This window comes from Mchenga conophoros, linkage group LG3, assembly GCF_057382185.1.
Source record: "Mchenga conophoros isolate Kocher_MC1m ecotype Shallow Benthic linkage group LG3, M_conophoros_male_GT1.1, whole genome shotgun sequence".
In the NCBI taxonomy this organism is placed as follows: Eukaryota; Metazoa; Chordata; class Actinopteri; order Cichliformes; family Cichlidae; genus Mchenga; species Mchenga conophoros.
Window position 1 is genome coordinate 32,996,768 of NC_140528.1, and position 17,595 is coordinate 33,014,362.

The 17,595-nt window shown below is 42.6% G+C and overlaps 2 protein-coding genes across 2 annotated transcripts in view; both read left to right on the forward strand.

Moving 5' to 3' along the window:
• The window catches only part of LOC146578239 (uncharacterized), a 36,370-nt gene that overhangs the window by 12,813 nt on the left and 5,962 nt on the right, over positions 1 to 17,595 (forward strand). The window contains exon 5 of the mRNA XM_085267786.1: positions 1,331 to 1,342. Within this exon, the coding sequence (XP_085123912.1) occupies positions 1,331 to 1,342 (12 nt within the window). The remainder of the gene's footprint in view (positions 1 to 1,330; positions 1,343 to 17,595) is intronic.
• On the forward strand, positions 5,656 to 7,415 carry LOC146578240 (E3 ubiquitin-protein ligase TRIM21-like). Its single transcript, XM_085268569.1, has one exon. It carries the CDS (start codon positions 5,656 to 5,658, stop codon positions 7,312 to 7,314), a length of 1,659 nt encoding a protein of 552 aa, XP_085124695.1. The 3' UTR covers positions 7,315 to 7,415.

Genomic DNA, 17,595 nt, shown 5'->3' on the forward strand with positions numbered 1-17,595 from the left:
AGGAGATCAAAACTCCAGACATCCAGAGGCCCCCAGAACACAAGAGACCAAGGAAGACCAACAGAGGGGCAGCCGCGCCACTGTCCCAGAAAGAGCTGAGGAGAGTCCCAGATGAGGGCTCACTCAGCAGCCGCGGAGCAGAAGCCAGGGGGGGTTGCAGTGACGCGCCCGTGAGCTCCGCCGGCAGCCAGCTGCGCCTGAGTGACCGAGCCCCAGGCCGAGAGGCCGGGGGCACCCCACCTCCGAAGTGGCCCGAGCGAGCCCCAGGCTCCAGGCCCCGACAAGCACCCACCAAGGAGTGAGCCGGTGTGTACCTGGACGCCCATCCCCAGACACAAAGAACCACCAACGCACTGATGTCTGAGGGCGTCCGCCACCGGATATGAACTTTTTTCAAGACAGTGAATCTTGAAACCAGAGAAAAAATAGAGTTTTAACTTGTTCCATTGGCAGATTTTTTTCACTTATTTCAAGCTAAAATATTTATTAGAATTCAAATTTAGACAGAAACAAAGTGAATAATATTATTTTATTATCACGTTGATGCAGCACATGGTTCAGTTAGCTTTGTATAAACACGTGTTAGAAATGTTCTTCAATCAGCTCTTTTTACTCTCATTTCACAGCCAGTACTTTTTACTTTTACTTGAGTAAAGAAGTTGAAACAGTACTTGGAGTATTTTTAACAGTAGTACTTCTACTTCAGTACACACTGTGTGTACTTTTACCACCTGTGTCTGAGACCTCCTTCAGGGTCCACCTGAAGCTCTCAGTCTGCTGTGGAAAAAGGAAATCCAGGTGAGTTTCTCCTGATCACCTGAGGCCGTCATTACTGTTTGAACTTTACCCACACACCACTCCTCACTCCTCCCACCTGCTGCACACAGTCACTGAGTACAGACCGGCTGATTCCTGTAAAGGGAGAGGCAGGAAGAGGCGGAGCAACACCTGAAAAACAAGAAGCTCAACGTCATTTTGCAGAAGTGAAAGTGTGAGAGAGCAGCAGCAGAGCTGCAGTCGAGTCCTGTTTGTCTCTAAAAGAAGATTCACTGGAGTCCATCAGGTTTCTCTCAGCAACAGTGGTGAGTGCAGCTGATCACACTTCCTGCTTCTACACAAATCTTCACTCTGTTCACTTCATCAGGGTCTAGAGCGCCACCTCATTTCTCCATGGTGCCACTTAGGCTACGTCCACACTCGCCCGGATAGATTTGAAAACAGCGCTCCGCATCCACACTGGTGTTTTCAGTCGTTTTCACAGAGTTGTGCGTCCACATTAAGACGGCTGAAAACGCTTACGTTCCAGTCCTGCGCATGCGTGAAACGCAAGACGATTCGACCGGTCTCATTTCTGTCTGCCGCTTATTCACTTTCCAGCTGTTTGAAACGTCGCGGCAGAGGTGAGCAGCCTGATAGGAGTGGATGTAGCTGTGGGTAATGAGAAAAGATGAAAAGAACGATTGATAACTTTTTCGTTAAGGCCGGTGCTCTGACACGGAGCCATCAACCTCTCAGTGTCTAACACTGGTCTGCAGACGGCATCAGATAATGAGCCACATTAGATGGACTCTGAGCCCACTGACAGTAAAAGGGTGAAGTGTAGACATTTGGAAGAGAGCGGCCTGACCAGTTTCTCTGACTATGATACTGTAAAGCTGACAACATGATGCATTTACTGTGGTGAGTGTGCAAAGACCATGGCAGGTGTTGTGCCAAGGTAGGGATCCCCAACAGGATCTGTTTCCCTGCGTCAGGAACATCGGCTGGGCAGGGAAAGCGGACCCAACGCACTCCGCCTCCATCACGACCAACTAGACGTGGAAGGAGTGATGTTTTAGTGACAACATGAAAGATGAGTGTGACCGTTCAGTTTGTGGGTTACAACAGAAAATTATACATTTATTGTTCTCGTGTGTTATCGGACGGGATCATTTTAACAAACCGAGGACATTTTCCTGATAATTATCTGTATCCTCCTGTAACTTTACTGTTTAAAGAGCTAAAACCTCCAACATTTCAGGATCAATAAGTCCTTATAAGACGTGTTTGTGAGCTAAAAATCAAGAATGTGGGATACTGTTTGTCTGTGTCAGCCAAACAACTTCACATCTTTGTAACGACTGTTAAAAAGATGTTCATCCTGTTGATCCTGTTCATCTGGACGCTGCACTGTACAGCAGACACGACGTTGTTCAGTTTGTGTTTCAGATGAACCAGTTTGTGTCTGAATGTGTTGCTGGGTCTCCACCAGTTACTCTGACAACTGAAGGTTCAAGATTTTTATTTTGACATTTGCACACAGGACCAACAGTCCATGCACAGTGGAATACTTGTGCAGAGCTTTCCAAGTCAAATCACACTTTAACAATATAAAGACAGAAAAAGCAGGAGGATAGAAATGAAGTCCGGAGTAGGGTAGTCGTACTATTTTCTTTTTTTTTTCTTAAATTTTTTTTTATTTTTGCATTTAAATTAAACATAACATGCTTATACAAAATCAACCAAGAACAATTACTGTTTTTAACATTTGTGAACTTATGAGCATGAAAGGAGAAAGGAGAAAAAAAAAAAGAAAGGAAAAAAGAAGAAAAAGAAAAGGAAGAAAAAAAAAACTATTTCAACAATTATACATCCTAATCAAACAGGTTTTATTCCTGGTAGATGGTCATTTAATAATGTCCGTTTATTATTAAATACAATTAATTTAGGTTATGGAAAAGAGGTTAAAACAGCAGTACTTTCTCTGGACGCTCAAAAAGCATTTGATCAGATTGAATGGTCTTATATATTTGAGACTCTAAAACAATTTGGTTTTGGGGAGTACTTTAGGGATTGGATTAAAATGATTTATCTGTGTCCGGTGTCCTGTATTCTCACTAATGCAGATAAATCCTCTCCCTTTCAATTACAACGCGGGGTGAGACAGGGGGATCCCCTCTCACCGCTTCTTTTTGATATAGCCCTGGAGCCCCTAGCCATTAACATAAGAAACCACCCAGGTATACAGGGAGTTAAATTTGGGAATGTGGAAAGTCTTGTTAACATTTATGCAGATGACTTACTGATCTGCCTTTCCAAACCAGAAATCTCATTCCCTAATCTTTTAAATTGTATTAAACACTTTGGGAAATTATCAGGATATATGATCAATTGGGATAAATCTGAATTTATGCCAATAACAGATAATCTATGCCCAAAGTTCCTCAGCTCACTCCCATTCAAATTAGTAACTACGTCTTTTACCTATCTTGGTCTTAAGATCTCTAAAAATCCCAAACTCCTTTATAAATTGAATTTCCTGGAAATGCTGGATAAGTTCAAAGATGATATTAGAAAATGGAAGCTGCTTCCTCTGTCTCTGATCGGTCGAATAAATCCAGTTAGAATGGTGTCTTTGCCACGATTTTTATATCTTTTTCAAAACCTTCCTATTCACTTGCCACTTAAATTTTTTAAGCAGCTTGATTCATTGATTCACTCATTCATTTGGGCAGGAAAACCCCCTCGGATATCCATGGCTCATCTTCAAAAAAACACTTCCTGCGGGGGGTTAGGTCTCCCTGTGTTTAGACATTATTATTGGGCAGCAAATTCAAGAGCTCTATTGCACTGGCAGTGGGGCTCGCCTATTGATTATTGTCATGACAAGCTTCCGATCTGGCTCCAGGTAGAGGCAGCAACAGTATCTGAAGCCTCATTACCGGGCTTATTGTTTTCTAACACGGGTTCTTTTAACAATTCGCTCAGTCGTAATTTTGTTGTTAAACACTCCTTAAAGATATTAAGTCAAATTAGGAAATCTCTCAAACAACCTGATTTTTCAGTAGGAATGCCAATAATACATAACTACTTGTTTAAACCAGGTAAAATGGATAGGGTGTTTTTAGAATGGGGGGGAAAAGGGATTGAAATACATTGAGGACTTATATACAGATGACAAATTTATGTCCTTCCTTCAACTTCAAGAAAAGTTTCAATTACCTCAATCACATTTTTTTCGTTATCTTCAAATAAGGAATTTTGTTCAACAAAACTTTTCAGACTTTCCACTGAAGCCACGAAGTTATACTTACTTTGATATAATTCGGAAAGCAGATTTTAAACATTTGATATCTCAGTTTGTTAAGTGCTTTACAATCCCAGTTGATTCCGACCGAATTAAGAAAACATGGGCTGAAGACCTCGGGGTCCCTCTGTCTGAAGACCAATGGTCAAATTGTTTGTCCAATATTCAGAAAGGCTCAATAAATGCCAGATATAAACTAATCCAGTTTAAAGTCATTCATAGACTACACTTTTCTAAACTTAAACTTAACCGGATCTATAATTCTGTATCCCCCTTATGTGACAGATGTAAAGTCAGTGAAGGTTCCCTTGCACATTTATTTTGGCATTGCCCTGTTTTGAATGCTTTTTGGAGCCAGATTTTTTATGTGGTTTTCAAACCAATTTAGGAAAAAAGTACCACGTGATGGTACATTGGCTATACTTGGATCATTTGCATCAGTCGAATCTTTTTCCTTTTCACAAAAACAGATAATTACAATGGGTATGCTGGCTGCAAAGAAACTTATTCTTTTACAGTGGCGGTCTTCTTCGGCCCCGTGTTTTAACAGGTGGCTTAATGAGATGGTGTCTGTGGCCAGGGTGGAGCAGATAAGATTTGATAGAGAGGGGAAACTGGCGAGTTTTTGTATGATTTGGCAACCATTTCTAGAATTCTTAAAAAAATAACTGATCATAATTCATGCCTCACACTCCGCGTGAATTATTTTATTTGTACTATTTTCTATATACAAAGAAAAAGAAGAAAATGTACAGAGAGTGTGTAGTTCTCTACCTCTTATCGCACTCACAGTGTTGCACATTTGTTCCACAGATCTGTTTCACAAGTCTGTTGTGAGTGTATTGCCCGATGGTCAGTGAACCGATGATACATTCAAAGTGAGGTTAAGTAGTGCTGTGTTATTTTAAGTGTTCAGTGTGTTTTTGTTTGCCGTCAGTCTGACAGTTGTGGGGAAGAAGCTGTTGAAGAATCGTGTTCTGTGTGTGATGCTGCTGTCCGCTCTGTTGTGTCTGAGATTGTATGTGCAGCTTTGTATGTGCAGGTCCATGGATGCAAGTGTTGTTCCCATAATCCTCTCTGCAGACTTTCTGACTCTGCAGAGCCTTCCTCTCTGTCTGTGTAGTGTTTCCATACCAGACAGTGATGCCTGTGGTGAGGATGCTGTCTATCAGTCCTCTGCAGGCCTGGGTGAGAGGGTGGTGGTTCATGCCAGCTTTCCTGAGCAGCCGAATGAAATAAAGCCTTTGCTGGGCTTTTTTCACAGTTGCTGTAGTGTTGAGAGTCCAGCTCAGGTCTGATGTAACCTGCAGTCCCAGGAATCTGTGGCTGTTTGCCCTCTCCACCTCCGTCCCTTTGACGATAAGAGGCTGCAGGGGAGGGAGTTCCTCCAAAAGTGCAGTATTCATTCCTTGGTCCGTGTTGAGGATGAGGTGAAGAAGCTTCTGTGATGAAAAGAAACTTAAAGAAGTCCAGACGCTTTTCTCTCCAAGCTCCTCAGACTACTGACGCTTGTTTCTCTCTTTGTAAAATGAAATTTAAAGTGAATTTTGAATCAAATGTTTCTCTTCTTTCTCCCTCAGAGTGCAGACATGTCTGCTGCCAGCAATCTGCGATCTGAAGATCAGTTTCTGTGCTCCATCTGTCTGGATGTGTTCACTGATCCAGTCTCTACACCATGTGGACACAACTTCTGCAAAACCTGCATCAGTCAGCACTGGGACATGAATGTCATCTGTCAGTGTCCCATGTGTAAAGAGACTTTCTACACTCGACCTCAGCTGAGGGTCAACACCTTCATCTCTGAGATGGTTGCTCAGTTCAGACGTGAAGCTCAGCAGAAAGCCAGCAGCAGCAGCTCAGAGCAACAAGCTGCCAAACCAGGAGAAGTTCCCTGTGACGTCTGCACTGGAACCAGACTGAAGGCCCTGAAGTCCTGCCTGGTGTGTCAGACCTCCTACTGTCAGACTCACCTGGAGCCTCATCTGACACTGAAAGGTCTGAAAAGACATCAGCTGGTTGATGCTGTGGAGAACCTGGAAGGCAGGATGTGCACGAAGCACGATAACCTTCTGCAGCTGTTCTGTAAGACCGACCAGACATGTGTCTGCACGCTCTGCCCTGTTTTAGACCACAAGAACCACGAGTTTGTTCCTCTGAGAGAAGAATATGAAGGAAAGAAGGCAGAGCTGGAGAAGACAGAGGCTGAGATTCAGCAGATGATCCAGAAGAGACGACTGAAGATTCAGGAGATCGCAGAGTCGGTGAAGATGAGTAAAGATGCTGCAGACAGACAGAAAGCAGAAGGTGTTCAGGTCCTCACGGCTCTGATGGAGTCTGTTGAGAGACGCCTGAAGGAGCTCATGAAGGAGATCGAAGACAAACAGGAAGCTACAGAGAAACAGGCTGAAGGTCTCATCAAAGATCTGGAACAGGAAATCTCTGAGCTGATGGAGAGAAGCTCTGAGGTGGAGCAGCTCTCACGCTCTGAAGACCACCTCCACCTCCTCCAAAGCTTCTCCTCCCTGAAAGCTGCTCCACCCGGCAAGGACTGGACAGAGGTCAGAGTCCGTCCACCATCATATGAGGGGACTGTGGGGAGAGCTGTGGCTCAGCTGGAGGAGACAATCAGGAAACTCATGAAGAAGAAGCTGTTAGAGGCTGAGCTGCAGAGGGTGCAGCAGCATGAGGTGGATGTGACTCTGGATCCTGATACAGCTCATCCTTATCTCATCCTGTCTGATAATGGAAAACAAGTTTATCATAGTGATGTGAGGAAGAATCTTCCAGACAACCCAGAGAGATTTTCTCACTGTGTTATGGTTTTAGGAGAGCAGAGTTTCTCTTCAGGCAGATTTTACTTTGAGGTTCAGGTTAAAGGAAAGACTAAATGGACTTTAGGAGTGGCCACAGAGTCGATCAACAGGAAGGGAGACATCACACTGAGACCTCAGGATGGTTTCTGGACTGTGTGGCTGAGAAATGGAAATGAGTACAAAGCTTGTGCTGGTCCTTCAGTCCCCCTCTGTCTTCATCCTGGTCCTGAGAAGGTGGGGGTGTTTGTGGATTATGAGGAGGGTCTGGTCTCCTTTTATGATGTAGGTGCTGCAGCTCTGATCTACTCCTTTACTGGCTGCTCCTTCACTCACAAACTCCACCCATTCTTCAGCCCCTGTACCAATGATGGAGGTAAAAACTCTGCACCTCTGATCATCTGTCCTGTCAATCAAACTGATCAACGACTGATTTAATTGGATGAATGATTGATTTTTCTTGAAGGGAACAAATGAACATATTGAGTGTAAATCCTCTACAGTCTCCATGTTTCTATAGAATCTGATCATCAGGACTCTGATTCACACTTTGATTCTCATGGAGTTTGATTTGAACAGAAGAAAAGTTGAATCAGGAAATGTTCCCACTGATGGAGACTCGAGCTGAAGAGCAAATATCAGAGAACAAATGTCCAAAAGCTTCATTTCCAATAAAGTTTGTTCAATGCTTTGAGTGAATCCAGACTCATGTGTGGCTGTTATACGGAGCATCAGAGTCCAGCTGAGTTATGTTGGATACAAACTGCTTATTTTGGCTCTGTGAGGAGTTTTGTTCACTGAAAACTGATGAGACGGATAATATTCAAAGAACTCTGTAGAGATTCATGCATCCATGTTCTCCACCTGCAGGTGTGGAGGAGAAAGGTGGAGCACAGACTGCTGCATCCTTCCAGTCACATCATTTTGATGATTATATTTGCATGTTGTGATGATTTGGGTTAAAGACAAACAGAGTTGAACGGCTGCAGTCACAGCATGAAGACGATGCTGAAGCTGAGCTGTCAGTGAACATGTTTCACTGTGATTTGATTTGAAGAATAGAAAGTGTGTGTGGCTGCTGACAGCTGCAGTCTCTGCTAGTCTGCATAACACACACACAACTTTCCCCCTGAGGCAACGATGCAGCAACAACACAAAGAACAGCTGCAGACACACACACACACTGTTAAAGAACACTTTACTGTTTAAGGCAGAATTCCTCAGTAACAATGATTTGAGTCTACTGTGTCTACTGTGGTTTCCAACATACAATCTACTGAAACATGTTTTTCTTTCTGCCGTACAAACTATTTGATCACAACATCTTTGCTTTTTTCCTCCAATCGTTTATTCTGATTATTTTATTTAGTTTAACTAAGAAAAGCTTAAAATTAAACTCTTAACCTGATTTAAACGTTTAATTTCTCATTAACTCAGACTTTTAATTTATTTCCTTGTTTAATGTATTATTTCTTTATCCTTGTTTAAGTTTTGCCGATCCTTTCTGTGTAACCTGTTTAATCTGACCTTTGACCCTTTAATTTTAACTTAACAGTACTCTTGTTTTGACCTTTGACCTCTTTATTCCTTATAACCAAAAAAAACACCTTTTATCTGATATTTTCACCTTATTGATTGATTATATATATCTATTATATTTTCTCACCTTACCTTTCATTTCATTCATTCATTTCATTTATTTATTCATTTTCAGGCACAACAAATACGTATATTGAACATAAAATACACAAAACAAAAAACAAAAATTGCCTGAAAAAGGAGTGGGACGAAGAAAACTTATTAAATCCCACCCCTATACTCACTCATCAACAAAAAAAACAATAAACTTCCCGCAGCTACGCCCATCATTGCATACAGACCCATCAACAGCCCCGGGCACATACAAGCTTCTAAACGGCAGCTCGCAAACAACAATTAGAGCCTTCATAACTGAATACAGAATATATAAATTATAAATTACATTACCACAGGTAACAGGCAGTAATAACTACAAGTAACAAACACACATACATATACATACATATATATCTACACACACAAGTACATATATGTACATACATATTTTGGAATTTTTGCATTGTTTCAATTGTAAACTCAGACTGTTCCAGATTTTCACACCACATACAGACACACAAAAACCTTTACGGGTTGTTCGAGTTCTGGGTAATTTGAATTCTCCAAAGCCTCTCACATTATAAACCTTTTCTCGAATTTCAAATCTAGTTTGTAAATTTGCCGGTAAAAGTTTAGTAAAAGCTTTATACAAAATTATGGATGTATTGTAATTAACCAGATCCTGGAATTTAAGTAACTTTGCCTGAAGAAAGAGTTTATGAGTATGATCTACATACAGTAACCAACCTTGTGAATAATACGCAGTGCTCGTTTCTGTACTGTGACTAATGGATTCGTTGTATTTTTATATGTATTTCCCCACACTTCCACACAATATGTAAGATATGGAAGAACCAGGGTACAGTACAGAGTACGAAGTGCATCTTTATCAAGGAATTGTTTCACTTTGTTCAAAACTGCGAGGCTTCTGGAAATTTTGGTTTTTATGTGTCTGACGTGGGGTTTCCATGAAATTTTGTTATCAATTATGACTCCCAAAAATTTGTTTTCACTCACATTATCAATTGGTACACCTTCAATGATAATTGGTAATTCTATATTATATTTAAAATTACCAAAAAACATTGCTTTAGTTTTATTTATATTTAATGATAATTTATTTATGTCCATCCATTTTTTTATTAATTTTAGCTCCCTGTTTACGGTCATTACAAGATCAGTATAATCATCGCTACTGAAAAATATGTTGGTGTCATCTGCGAACAGTATGAGTTTAAGTACTTGAGAAACATCAAAAATATCATTTATGTATACATTGAAAAGTTTTGGTCCCAACACTGACCCTTGGGGAACACCACATGTAATACCAAGTTTCTCTGAATGGTAATGCCCTATGCTAACATATTGTTCCCGACCTGTTAGGTAACTTTTTAACCAGTTACCAGCTTTCCCTCGAATACCATATCTTTCCAATTTATCCAGTAAAATTGAGTGATTGATTGTGTTGAAGGCCTTTTTGAGATCAACAAAAATACCAACTGCATATTTATTTTTATCCAGTGTATCAGTAATTTCTTCTACTGCCTCAATTATCGCCATTGAAGTGGTTCTTTGCGTTCTGAAACCATACTGACCAACATTTATTATTTGATGTTTTTCAAGGAATTTTTCTAATCTTGAATTAAAAAGTTTTTCTAGAATTTTTGAGAATTGAGGCAGTAGAGAAATAGGCCTATAATTGGTAAAACTGTGTTTGTCATTACTTTTATATAGTGGTATTACTTTCGCAATTTTCATTTTTTTTGGAAAACAACCGGACTGAAATGATAAATTACAGACATATTTTAAGGGACTAGCAATATTCAGAATAACCTGTTTAACTACAGACATATTTATGTCATGATAATCCATTGAAGACTTACTTTTACATTTTAATGTGATATTTATTACTTCTTGCTCATTTGTAGCTGAGAGGAACAGTGAAAAGGGATTTGATTTTATATTACTGATATTTTCATTTTTATGACACGGGATGTCCGCTGCTAGTTCAGGGCCAACATTTATGAAGAATTTATTGAACCCATCGACAATATTACTCATGTTGTGATTTTCACCATTTGCATCAGTAAAATATTCAGGATATGATGTTCCAGAAGATCCTTGTTTAATTAAGTTGTTTAACACATCCCAAGTTCCTTTTATATTGTTTTTATTTTCATATAATCTTCTTCTATAATAAAGTTGTTTGCTCGTTCTTATAATATCAGTCAATTTATTTCTATATGCTTTATATCTTTGTTCCACTTCTTTTGTTTTTACTTTGATAAACTGTTTATACAGATTGTTTTTCTTTTTGCAAGCATTAATAATTCCTTTTGTGAGCCAAGGACTTTTTATCTTTTTTTCTTTGTCATGTGTTCGTTTACAGGACAATGTTTATTGTACCACATAGTAAAAATATCTAGAAAATTATCATAAGCCTTGTCCACATCTGACTCTTCATACACCGAACTCCAATCTTGTTGTGCTAAATCGAAATTGAAGGCATGAATTGCTTCTTCATTTATTGTTCGCTTTGCTATCATGATCTTGGTATCTATTTTTTTTAAATCACAGTCACACAAAGTAAAAACTGGTAAGTGGTCAGTTATATCACAGACAAGCAGACCACTATTAATTTGGAAATCCATGACATTAGTAAAAATGTTGTCAATAATAGTGGCGCTATGTGAAGTTGTTCTGCTTGGCTTTGTTATTGTTGGATATAGTGATAAGCTGTACATCGTGTCAGTAAAGTCATCAATGGCTTTTAACCTTGTTGGATTTAGCAAATCAATGTTAAAATCACCACAGATAAATAGTAATTTTTGGTTCACCGAAGCAAACGTTTTTTCTATCCATTCATTAAAAGTGTCAATACTTGAACTGGGTGTCCGATATATACAACTTATTATAACATTTCTCTTTTTTTCATTCATAATCTCAATAGTCAAACATTCCAAAATTCCATCAATAGCCATAGACATAGTTGTTACAACATTATATTTTATAGAGTTATGAACATATATAGCAACCCCGCCGCCCGCCTTATTTAATCTATTCATGTATTTTAAATCATATCCATTCAAACAAAAATCTATTCCTTTATTGATATTGAACCAAGTTTCAGTGATGGCTATAACACTAAAGGGGCGAGAAAATTGTTGCAAACAGTCCTTAATGAAATCAAAATTAGAGTACATACTTCTGCTGTTAAAGTGAATTAATGAGAGCTTCCCGTCTAGGTTAATTTCTTTTTCATATTGTTCCTGAGTGAAATAATTACAATTTTTAACAAAAGAAGAGAGAAAGTTACTTTCAGAATCTATTTCTGGATCTATTATATTATGCTCCTTATATTCACAATCTAGATCAATTACTTTCTGTTGAAGAACTAATTTCAACGTGTCCATGTCATTTCCTGGTGTAATTGATACATTGGTGTCAGTTATACTTGTCCAGATCCTCCATGTTCCTCACTATCAGTACTTTTGCCTCTTCTGGTGTCCCGTTTAGCTTAATGAAAATCTTACAGTTTGTTACCCATGTATGTTGTATTTTACCGTTCTTCTTCAGCTGCCTTGCCTTCCTCGCGATGTCTGCGTTTTTTCGTGTCAGATGCTCATTAATGAAAACGTCCGTGCCTTTCAGTTTGCGTCCTTGTTTCAGCAGTGCGACCTTGTTCTTCCGATTGACAAATCTCATAACGACGGCCGGCAGTCTGTCACTCCTCCTGGGCAGTGAGTGACATGCTTCTATGTGCTCCAGGTCCATCTCTATCCCCTTGCTTTGGAGGAAGGACGCCACCTGTTGCTCCACCGAGCGGGTCTCCTCGTCGCTGGGCTCCCCGACGTTCCCGGCCACCGCGCGCGCGTACGAGCGTGGCTTGATTTTAATACCGCTGATTACCACGTCGTTCGTACGGGTGTACTGCTCCAGGTCATCCACCCGCCGCTCGAGATCCATGATCCGTCTGTCCTTCTCGGCATTTTGGAGGCGTAGCTGTTTTACCTCCTCCAGAAGCCCCAGAAGCAGCTCCTGCTGTGCCCTGACTGCAGCCACGTCTCCGCACAGCGCTCCGAGGGAGGTTTTAATGTCTTCAACCTCCTTTGGTGTTGGGCCTTTCTTGGGTGGCATACTGAAGCGAGAGCACGAGGCGGCCACCACGAGGGACCCGGAAGCGGAATTTCTGATGATGGCGCCTGGCTAGGCCTGCTGGCTGATGGTGGAGCCTGGCTGTGGCCTGCTGGCTGATGGTGGAGCCTGGCTGTGGCCTGCTGGCTGATGGTGGAGCCTGGCTGTGGCCTGCTGGCTGATGGAGGAGCGTGGCTGGGCCTGCTGGCTGATGGAGGAGCGTGGCTGGGCCTGCTGGCTGATGATGGCGCCTGGCTAGGCCTGCTGGCTGATGGTGGAGCCTGGCTGTGGCCTGCTGGCTGATGGTGGAGCCTGGCTGTGGCCTGCTGGCTGATGGAGGAGCGTGGCTGGGCCTGCTGGTTGATGGTGGAGCCTGGCTGTGGCCTGCTGGCTGATGGAGGAGCGTGGCTGGGCCTGCTGGCTGATGGAGGAGCCTGGCTGTGGCCTGCTGGCTGATGGAGGAGCCTGGCTGTGGCCTGCTGGTTGATGGTGGAGCCTGGCTGTGGCCTGCTGGCTGATGGAGGAGCGTGGCTGGGCCTGCTGGCTGATGGAGGAGCGTGGCTGGGCCTGCTGGTTGATGGTGGAGCCTGGCTGTGGCCTGCTGGCTGATGGAGGAGCGTGGCTGGGCCTGCTCGCTGATGGAGGAGCGTGGCTGGGCCTGCTCGCTGATGGAGGAGCGTGGCTGGGCTTGCTGGCTGATGGTGGAGCCTGGCTGTGGCCTGCTGGTTGATGGTGGAGCCTGGCTGTGGCCTGCTGGCTGATGGAGGAGTGTGGCTGGGCCTGCTGGCTGATGGAGGAGCGTGGCTGGGCTTGCTGGCTGATGGTGGAGCCTGGCTGTGGCCTGCTGGCTGAGATTTCAGGTGAGCAGGTTTTGAAAATCGGATGCTGCGCTGCTGAGGAGCCCGTCTTTCCTGTGACTCCTAACCCTCCCGTTATTTTCCTTTAATTGGACTTTGGTTAAGTTAAATCCGATGTATTAACCGACCTTTGAGGTGAAGTGCAGCTGCGAAGAACGCTACGGCAGGCAATGAGGTGCGTTTAATGTCGCTCTGTTAATTTGAGCGTCCATAAATTGAATGTCTTATTTTTTCTTACTTTATTATTGCTAATTTATTGGAGAATTTGGCCATTTAATTAAGATAGATTTTATGTTGTTGGTGGTAAAGATCTGGATGGATGTTTTATTTTATTCTGTGTTTCTATTTTTCAGTTTTACTTTTCAAGACTTGGTGAATTGCCTTTTTCTACTTTTTGTTTAGTTTTGTTAAAATTAGCAGCAGTGAGAAGTGTTGTTGTCGGTCTTGAATATATTTGATGTAGCCCATACTGTTAAGGTAAGTGTCATGTTTTTAGTTGTTAGTCTGATGAAGAATCTTTTATTTTTCTCCAAAAGTTGATTGTGTTTATCTGGACATAGTGTTTTTCAGGTCCAGCTGAATGCAGGTTTCCCCAGTCTTATACGTGTCAGGAGCATCAGCACAGCTGAAATGCATTTTTCCTAAGCACCACGTCTCTGTGGCTTTTAAACCCCAAAACACGCTAAAACAAAAATCGGTCCACCCCAAGGATGGGGTCCCCCGGTGTAGTTTCCACTGTGACAGACTGTAGGCTTCCTCAGAGTGAGGCTGAGAGCGGCAGGCCCAGCTGGAGTCTGACCCGTGTCACACAGTGGAGGTCAAACCTTCTGTGCCACAAACACCAGATTAACCAGTTTCACTCATCATCCTTCTACTGTCAGATTTTACTGGTGCAGGTTTGATGAATCACCATCTGAGAACGTCTCTGATGTGGGCGCCACTCACAGGGATCACTTCCTGTAGAAGGGTCACATGACCTGTTATAGGCCCCTTTGTGATGATGACAGCGACGCCCCTTTCGTGTGAGGTTAAACCCAGAGAGCTTCGTGTGACCTCTGACCCTGATCACCAGCGTTAGGGTCAGTGAAGGTGAGATACCATGTGACAGGAGGAGGAACAATAAAGTTTTATTTGTACGAACACGTAGAACAGATGAAGTCAGAACGAAGCAGGTGGAGCTCAGTCAGGGTGGAGGTGCAGACAGGTGAGCTGAAGGGGAGGAGCCAGTCTGGTCAGGAACTCTCTGTCTCCTCGAGTGAACCTCCTCACCTCTGAAACACACACACACGACTCTGAAGGTTGCAGTCAGGGTTGGTCAGGGTGGTGAGGGTGGGGTTACCTTCTGGTCTCTGGTTGGTGTGTTTCCTGCAGGTGAGGCTGAGCGGCCGAATCATGACATCGCTGCTGCACAGACACAACAGGAAGTGGAGGAGGAAGTCGTCAGCGTCCCCGTCACACACCTGAGACAGACACAGAGGTTATGTCTCTGCAGACTCACGGCTCGGCCCTGTGGAAACGTCCTGCAGGACGCCTGTTTCTCTCTGTGGTGGCCCCCCCACAGCGTCCCCACCGTGCTTCACTGTGTGGACGCTGTTCTTTGGGTTGTAGCTGCATCTTCTTCTCGTTTCACCTCCTCTGACCACAGGACGTTTCAGTCTGCAGGTCTTCGTCCTCAGCAGTGTGGCTGAAGGTGTCTGCAGACGTGGAGCTCTGTGAGCTCACAGTGCGTCCCTGTGCAGCCTGTAGAGTCTTTGAAGTCTTTGCTCTGACAGGCTTGTTCTGTGCTGGGCGGCTCTTTGACTTTCTTCAGGTTTCCCTTCCTGACACTCTGATAACCTCAGATATCCACAACGTGAATCCTCACAAACATCTGTTTCTCTCTTTTCACTCAAACCTTCTGACGTTTTCACACCGACTGTAAATATGAAGAAAACCCTCAGTTTGACGCCACGCCCCCAAACCAGTTCAGCAGTAAAGTGTGAGCAGACGGAGCTGTTACCAGGATGTAAACAGGATGTGCCCTTTCACAGTTAAAGCCTCAGGAATAAAAACATGACCCGATCTTAAATTTTTAAAGATAAAATAAAGTTTAAAGACGACGATGAGCACGTGACTCACTGCTCAGAGCCCACTCACCCAGGTGCATGATGGGAGCAGGAGGAGGAGGCTGGGCCGAGCGTATAGAAACCAAACAAACAAATAAACAACAGCACGACAAACACGTGAACCAGACTTTACCTGTAAACTTACCTGGTGTCTCCCAGGGAGACCACAGTTATGGAGCTGACAGGTAAGTACGTGCAGTACACACTTCCTGTCCTGAAACACACACACAGGTAAACCGCACAGGTACGTAACCATCGGCGTGACTTTGTATTGAACATTGGGGGGTCAAGATCTCTGTCTAAATAAATAAATCTGGCTACATTTCCAGATGATTAAACAACTATTTTGCTGGTAACACCTGAAACGAGTAAAGAAAACCAGCAGCCTATTAATGCAAGATAATCCATAACTTTATTGGGGCTGACATTGTTGGAAATGAGTCCAAATAAAGAGTCCAAACATTTATAAGCCTGTCTATGTGTGTCTCACCTGGACAGCCTCCTCTGGAAACCAAACAACAGCAGAGTGTTACCCGGCAACAGGCCAGGTGGGTAGGGGGTAAGTAAGTTAGCTGGATTTGATTGTTGACGATTTCGCGTGATCTTGGATCGTTCGGTTCTCCGAAGCTCATCCGGGACTTGCTGTCATAGCAACAGATCCGTAAGCGTAAACCTGCTCGGGAGCAGGCTTACTTTATGTAAACAGGATTAGATCGCAGCCACTCAGGTATGTCCGCTTCATGTATACGAAAGCAACGGTGAAATATACTCACTCAAATGAGCAATCCTATTTATCCATATTGTATATTCTGTATCTATATATGCGTATATGTGGTGTATTTATGCTTATATCCTTACTCTCATTCCCCTTAATGTATCTGTAACATGCAACTTCTTTCGGTGCTTTGCTACTGGAAACTGAATTTCCTGGAGGAACCCACCCGAGGGATTAATAAAGTTTCATCTAATCTAATCTAATCTAATCTAATCTACTTGGGTTTTCTTCCTGCAGCCCTCATGTTTACTCAAGGTTTAGTTCTGTCTTCATGCTGATTTTCTTGTTCAGTCGTGTCTCATGTTGCAGTTTGTCAATCCTGTCCCTGTGCTCTGTGTTCCCTCTGTTCAGTATCAAGTCTGTGCCTCATGTGTTTCCTGTTTTATTTTGATAGTCCCTGTCCTGTGTGCAGTGTGCTTGGTTTTGCTTCCCTTCTGTCATTAGGCCTGATTTGTCCCAGATGTGTTACCACCTATTCCCCATCTTCTCGTAGTCCTGCTTGTGTATTTAAGCCCTGTGTTTCTCTGTTAGTTGTTGTGTTGTACCCTCACTGTACTGTGTTTTGTTTTCTATGTGCTTCTGGTAATGTTCTGGTTCACTCTTTCCTGGTTTGATTTTCTACTTTCCCGGGTTTCTAGTTTGGGCTTAAGTTTTGAGTTTCTAGTTTTGTTTTCTTCTATTTCTATTCGAGTGTTCTCCAGCAATAAAGCTGCCACTTTAGTTAATCATTCTGTCTCTGGGTCCTGCGTAGTGATGGTGAGATGAAGCCTCATGATGAACTGAAGCTTTCCATCCAATTGGTCGACTCATGGTTCGAAGCATTGTGATGATTCATTTGTTCTACTACTCAATTCAAGTGAAGCGGGCTCTTTGATTATAATGATGTGTAAACCTTATGTACATCTGGATAATGACACAAACTAGTGTTTGGTGCTTCACTTTTTAATAAACTAAAAGACAGAAATCAGATTATAGGATGTGTAGTGTTGTTTATTTATATTTTGGTGTTTATCATTTGTGATATTTATTATTGTGTGCATACTTTATTAGGAGAGACAAAATTTAAAAAAAAAATCTCTTCCTTGCTGGTTCCATCGAAGAAGAAATGCACAAGTAACTATGTAGCACGTACGTAATCCAATTCCACAACACGGTGTGATGGGGAATCAGCTGTTTTCCTGCCCATGTTATTTCGAATCTGGCGCGAACCGGT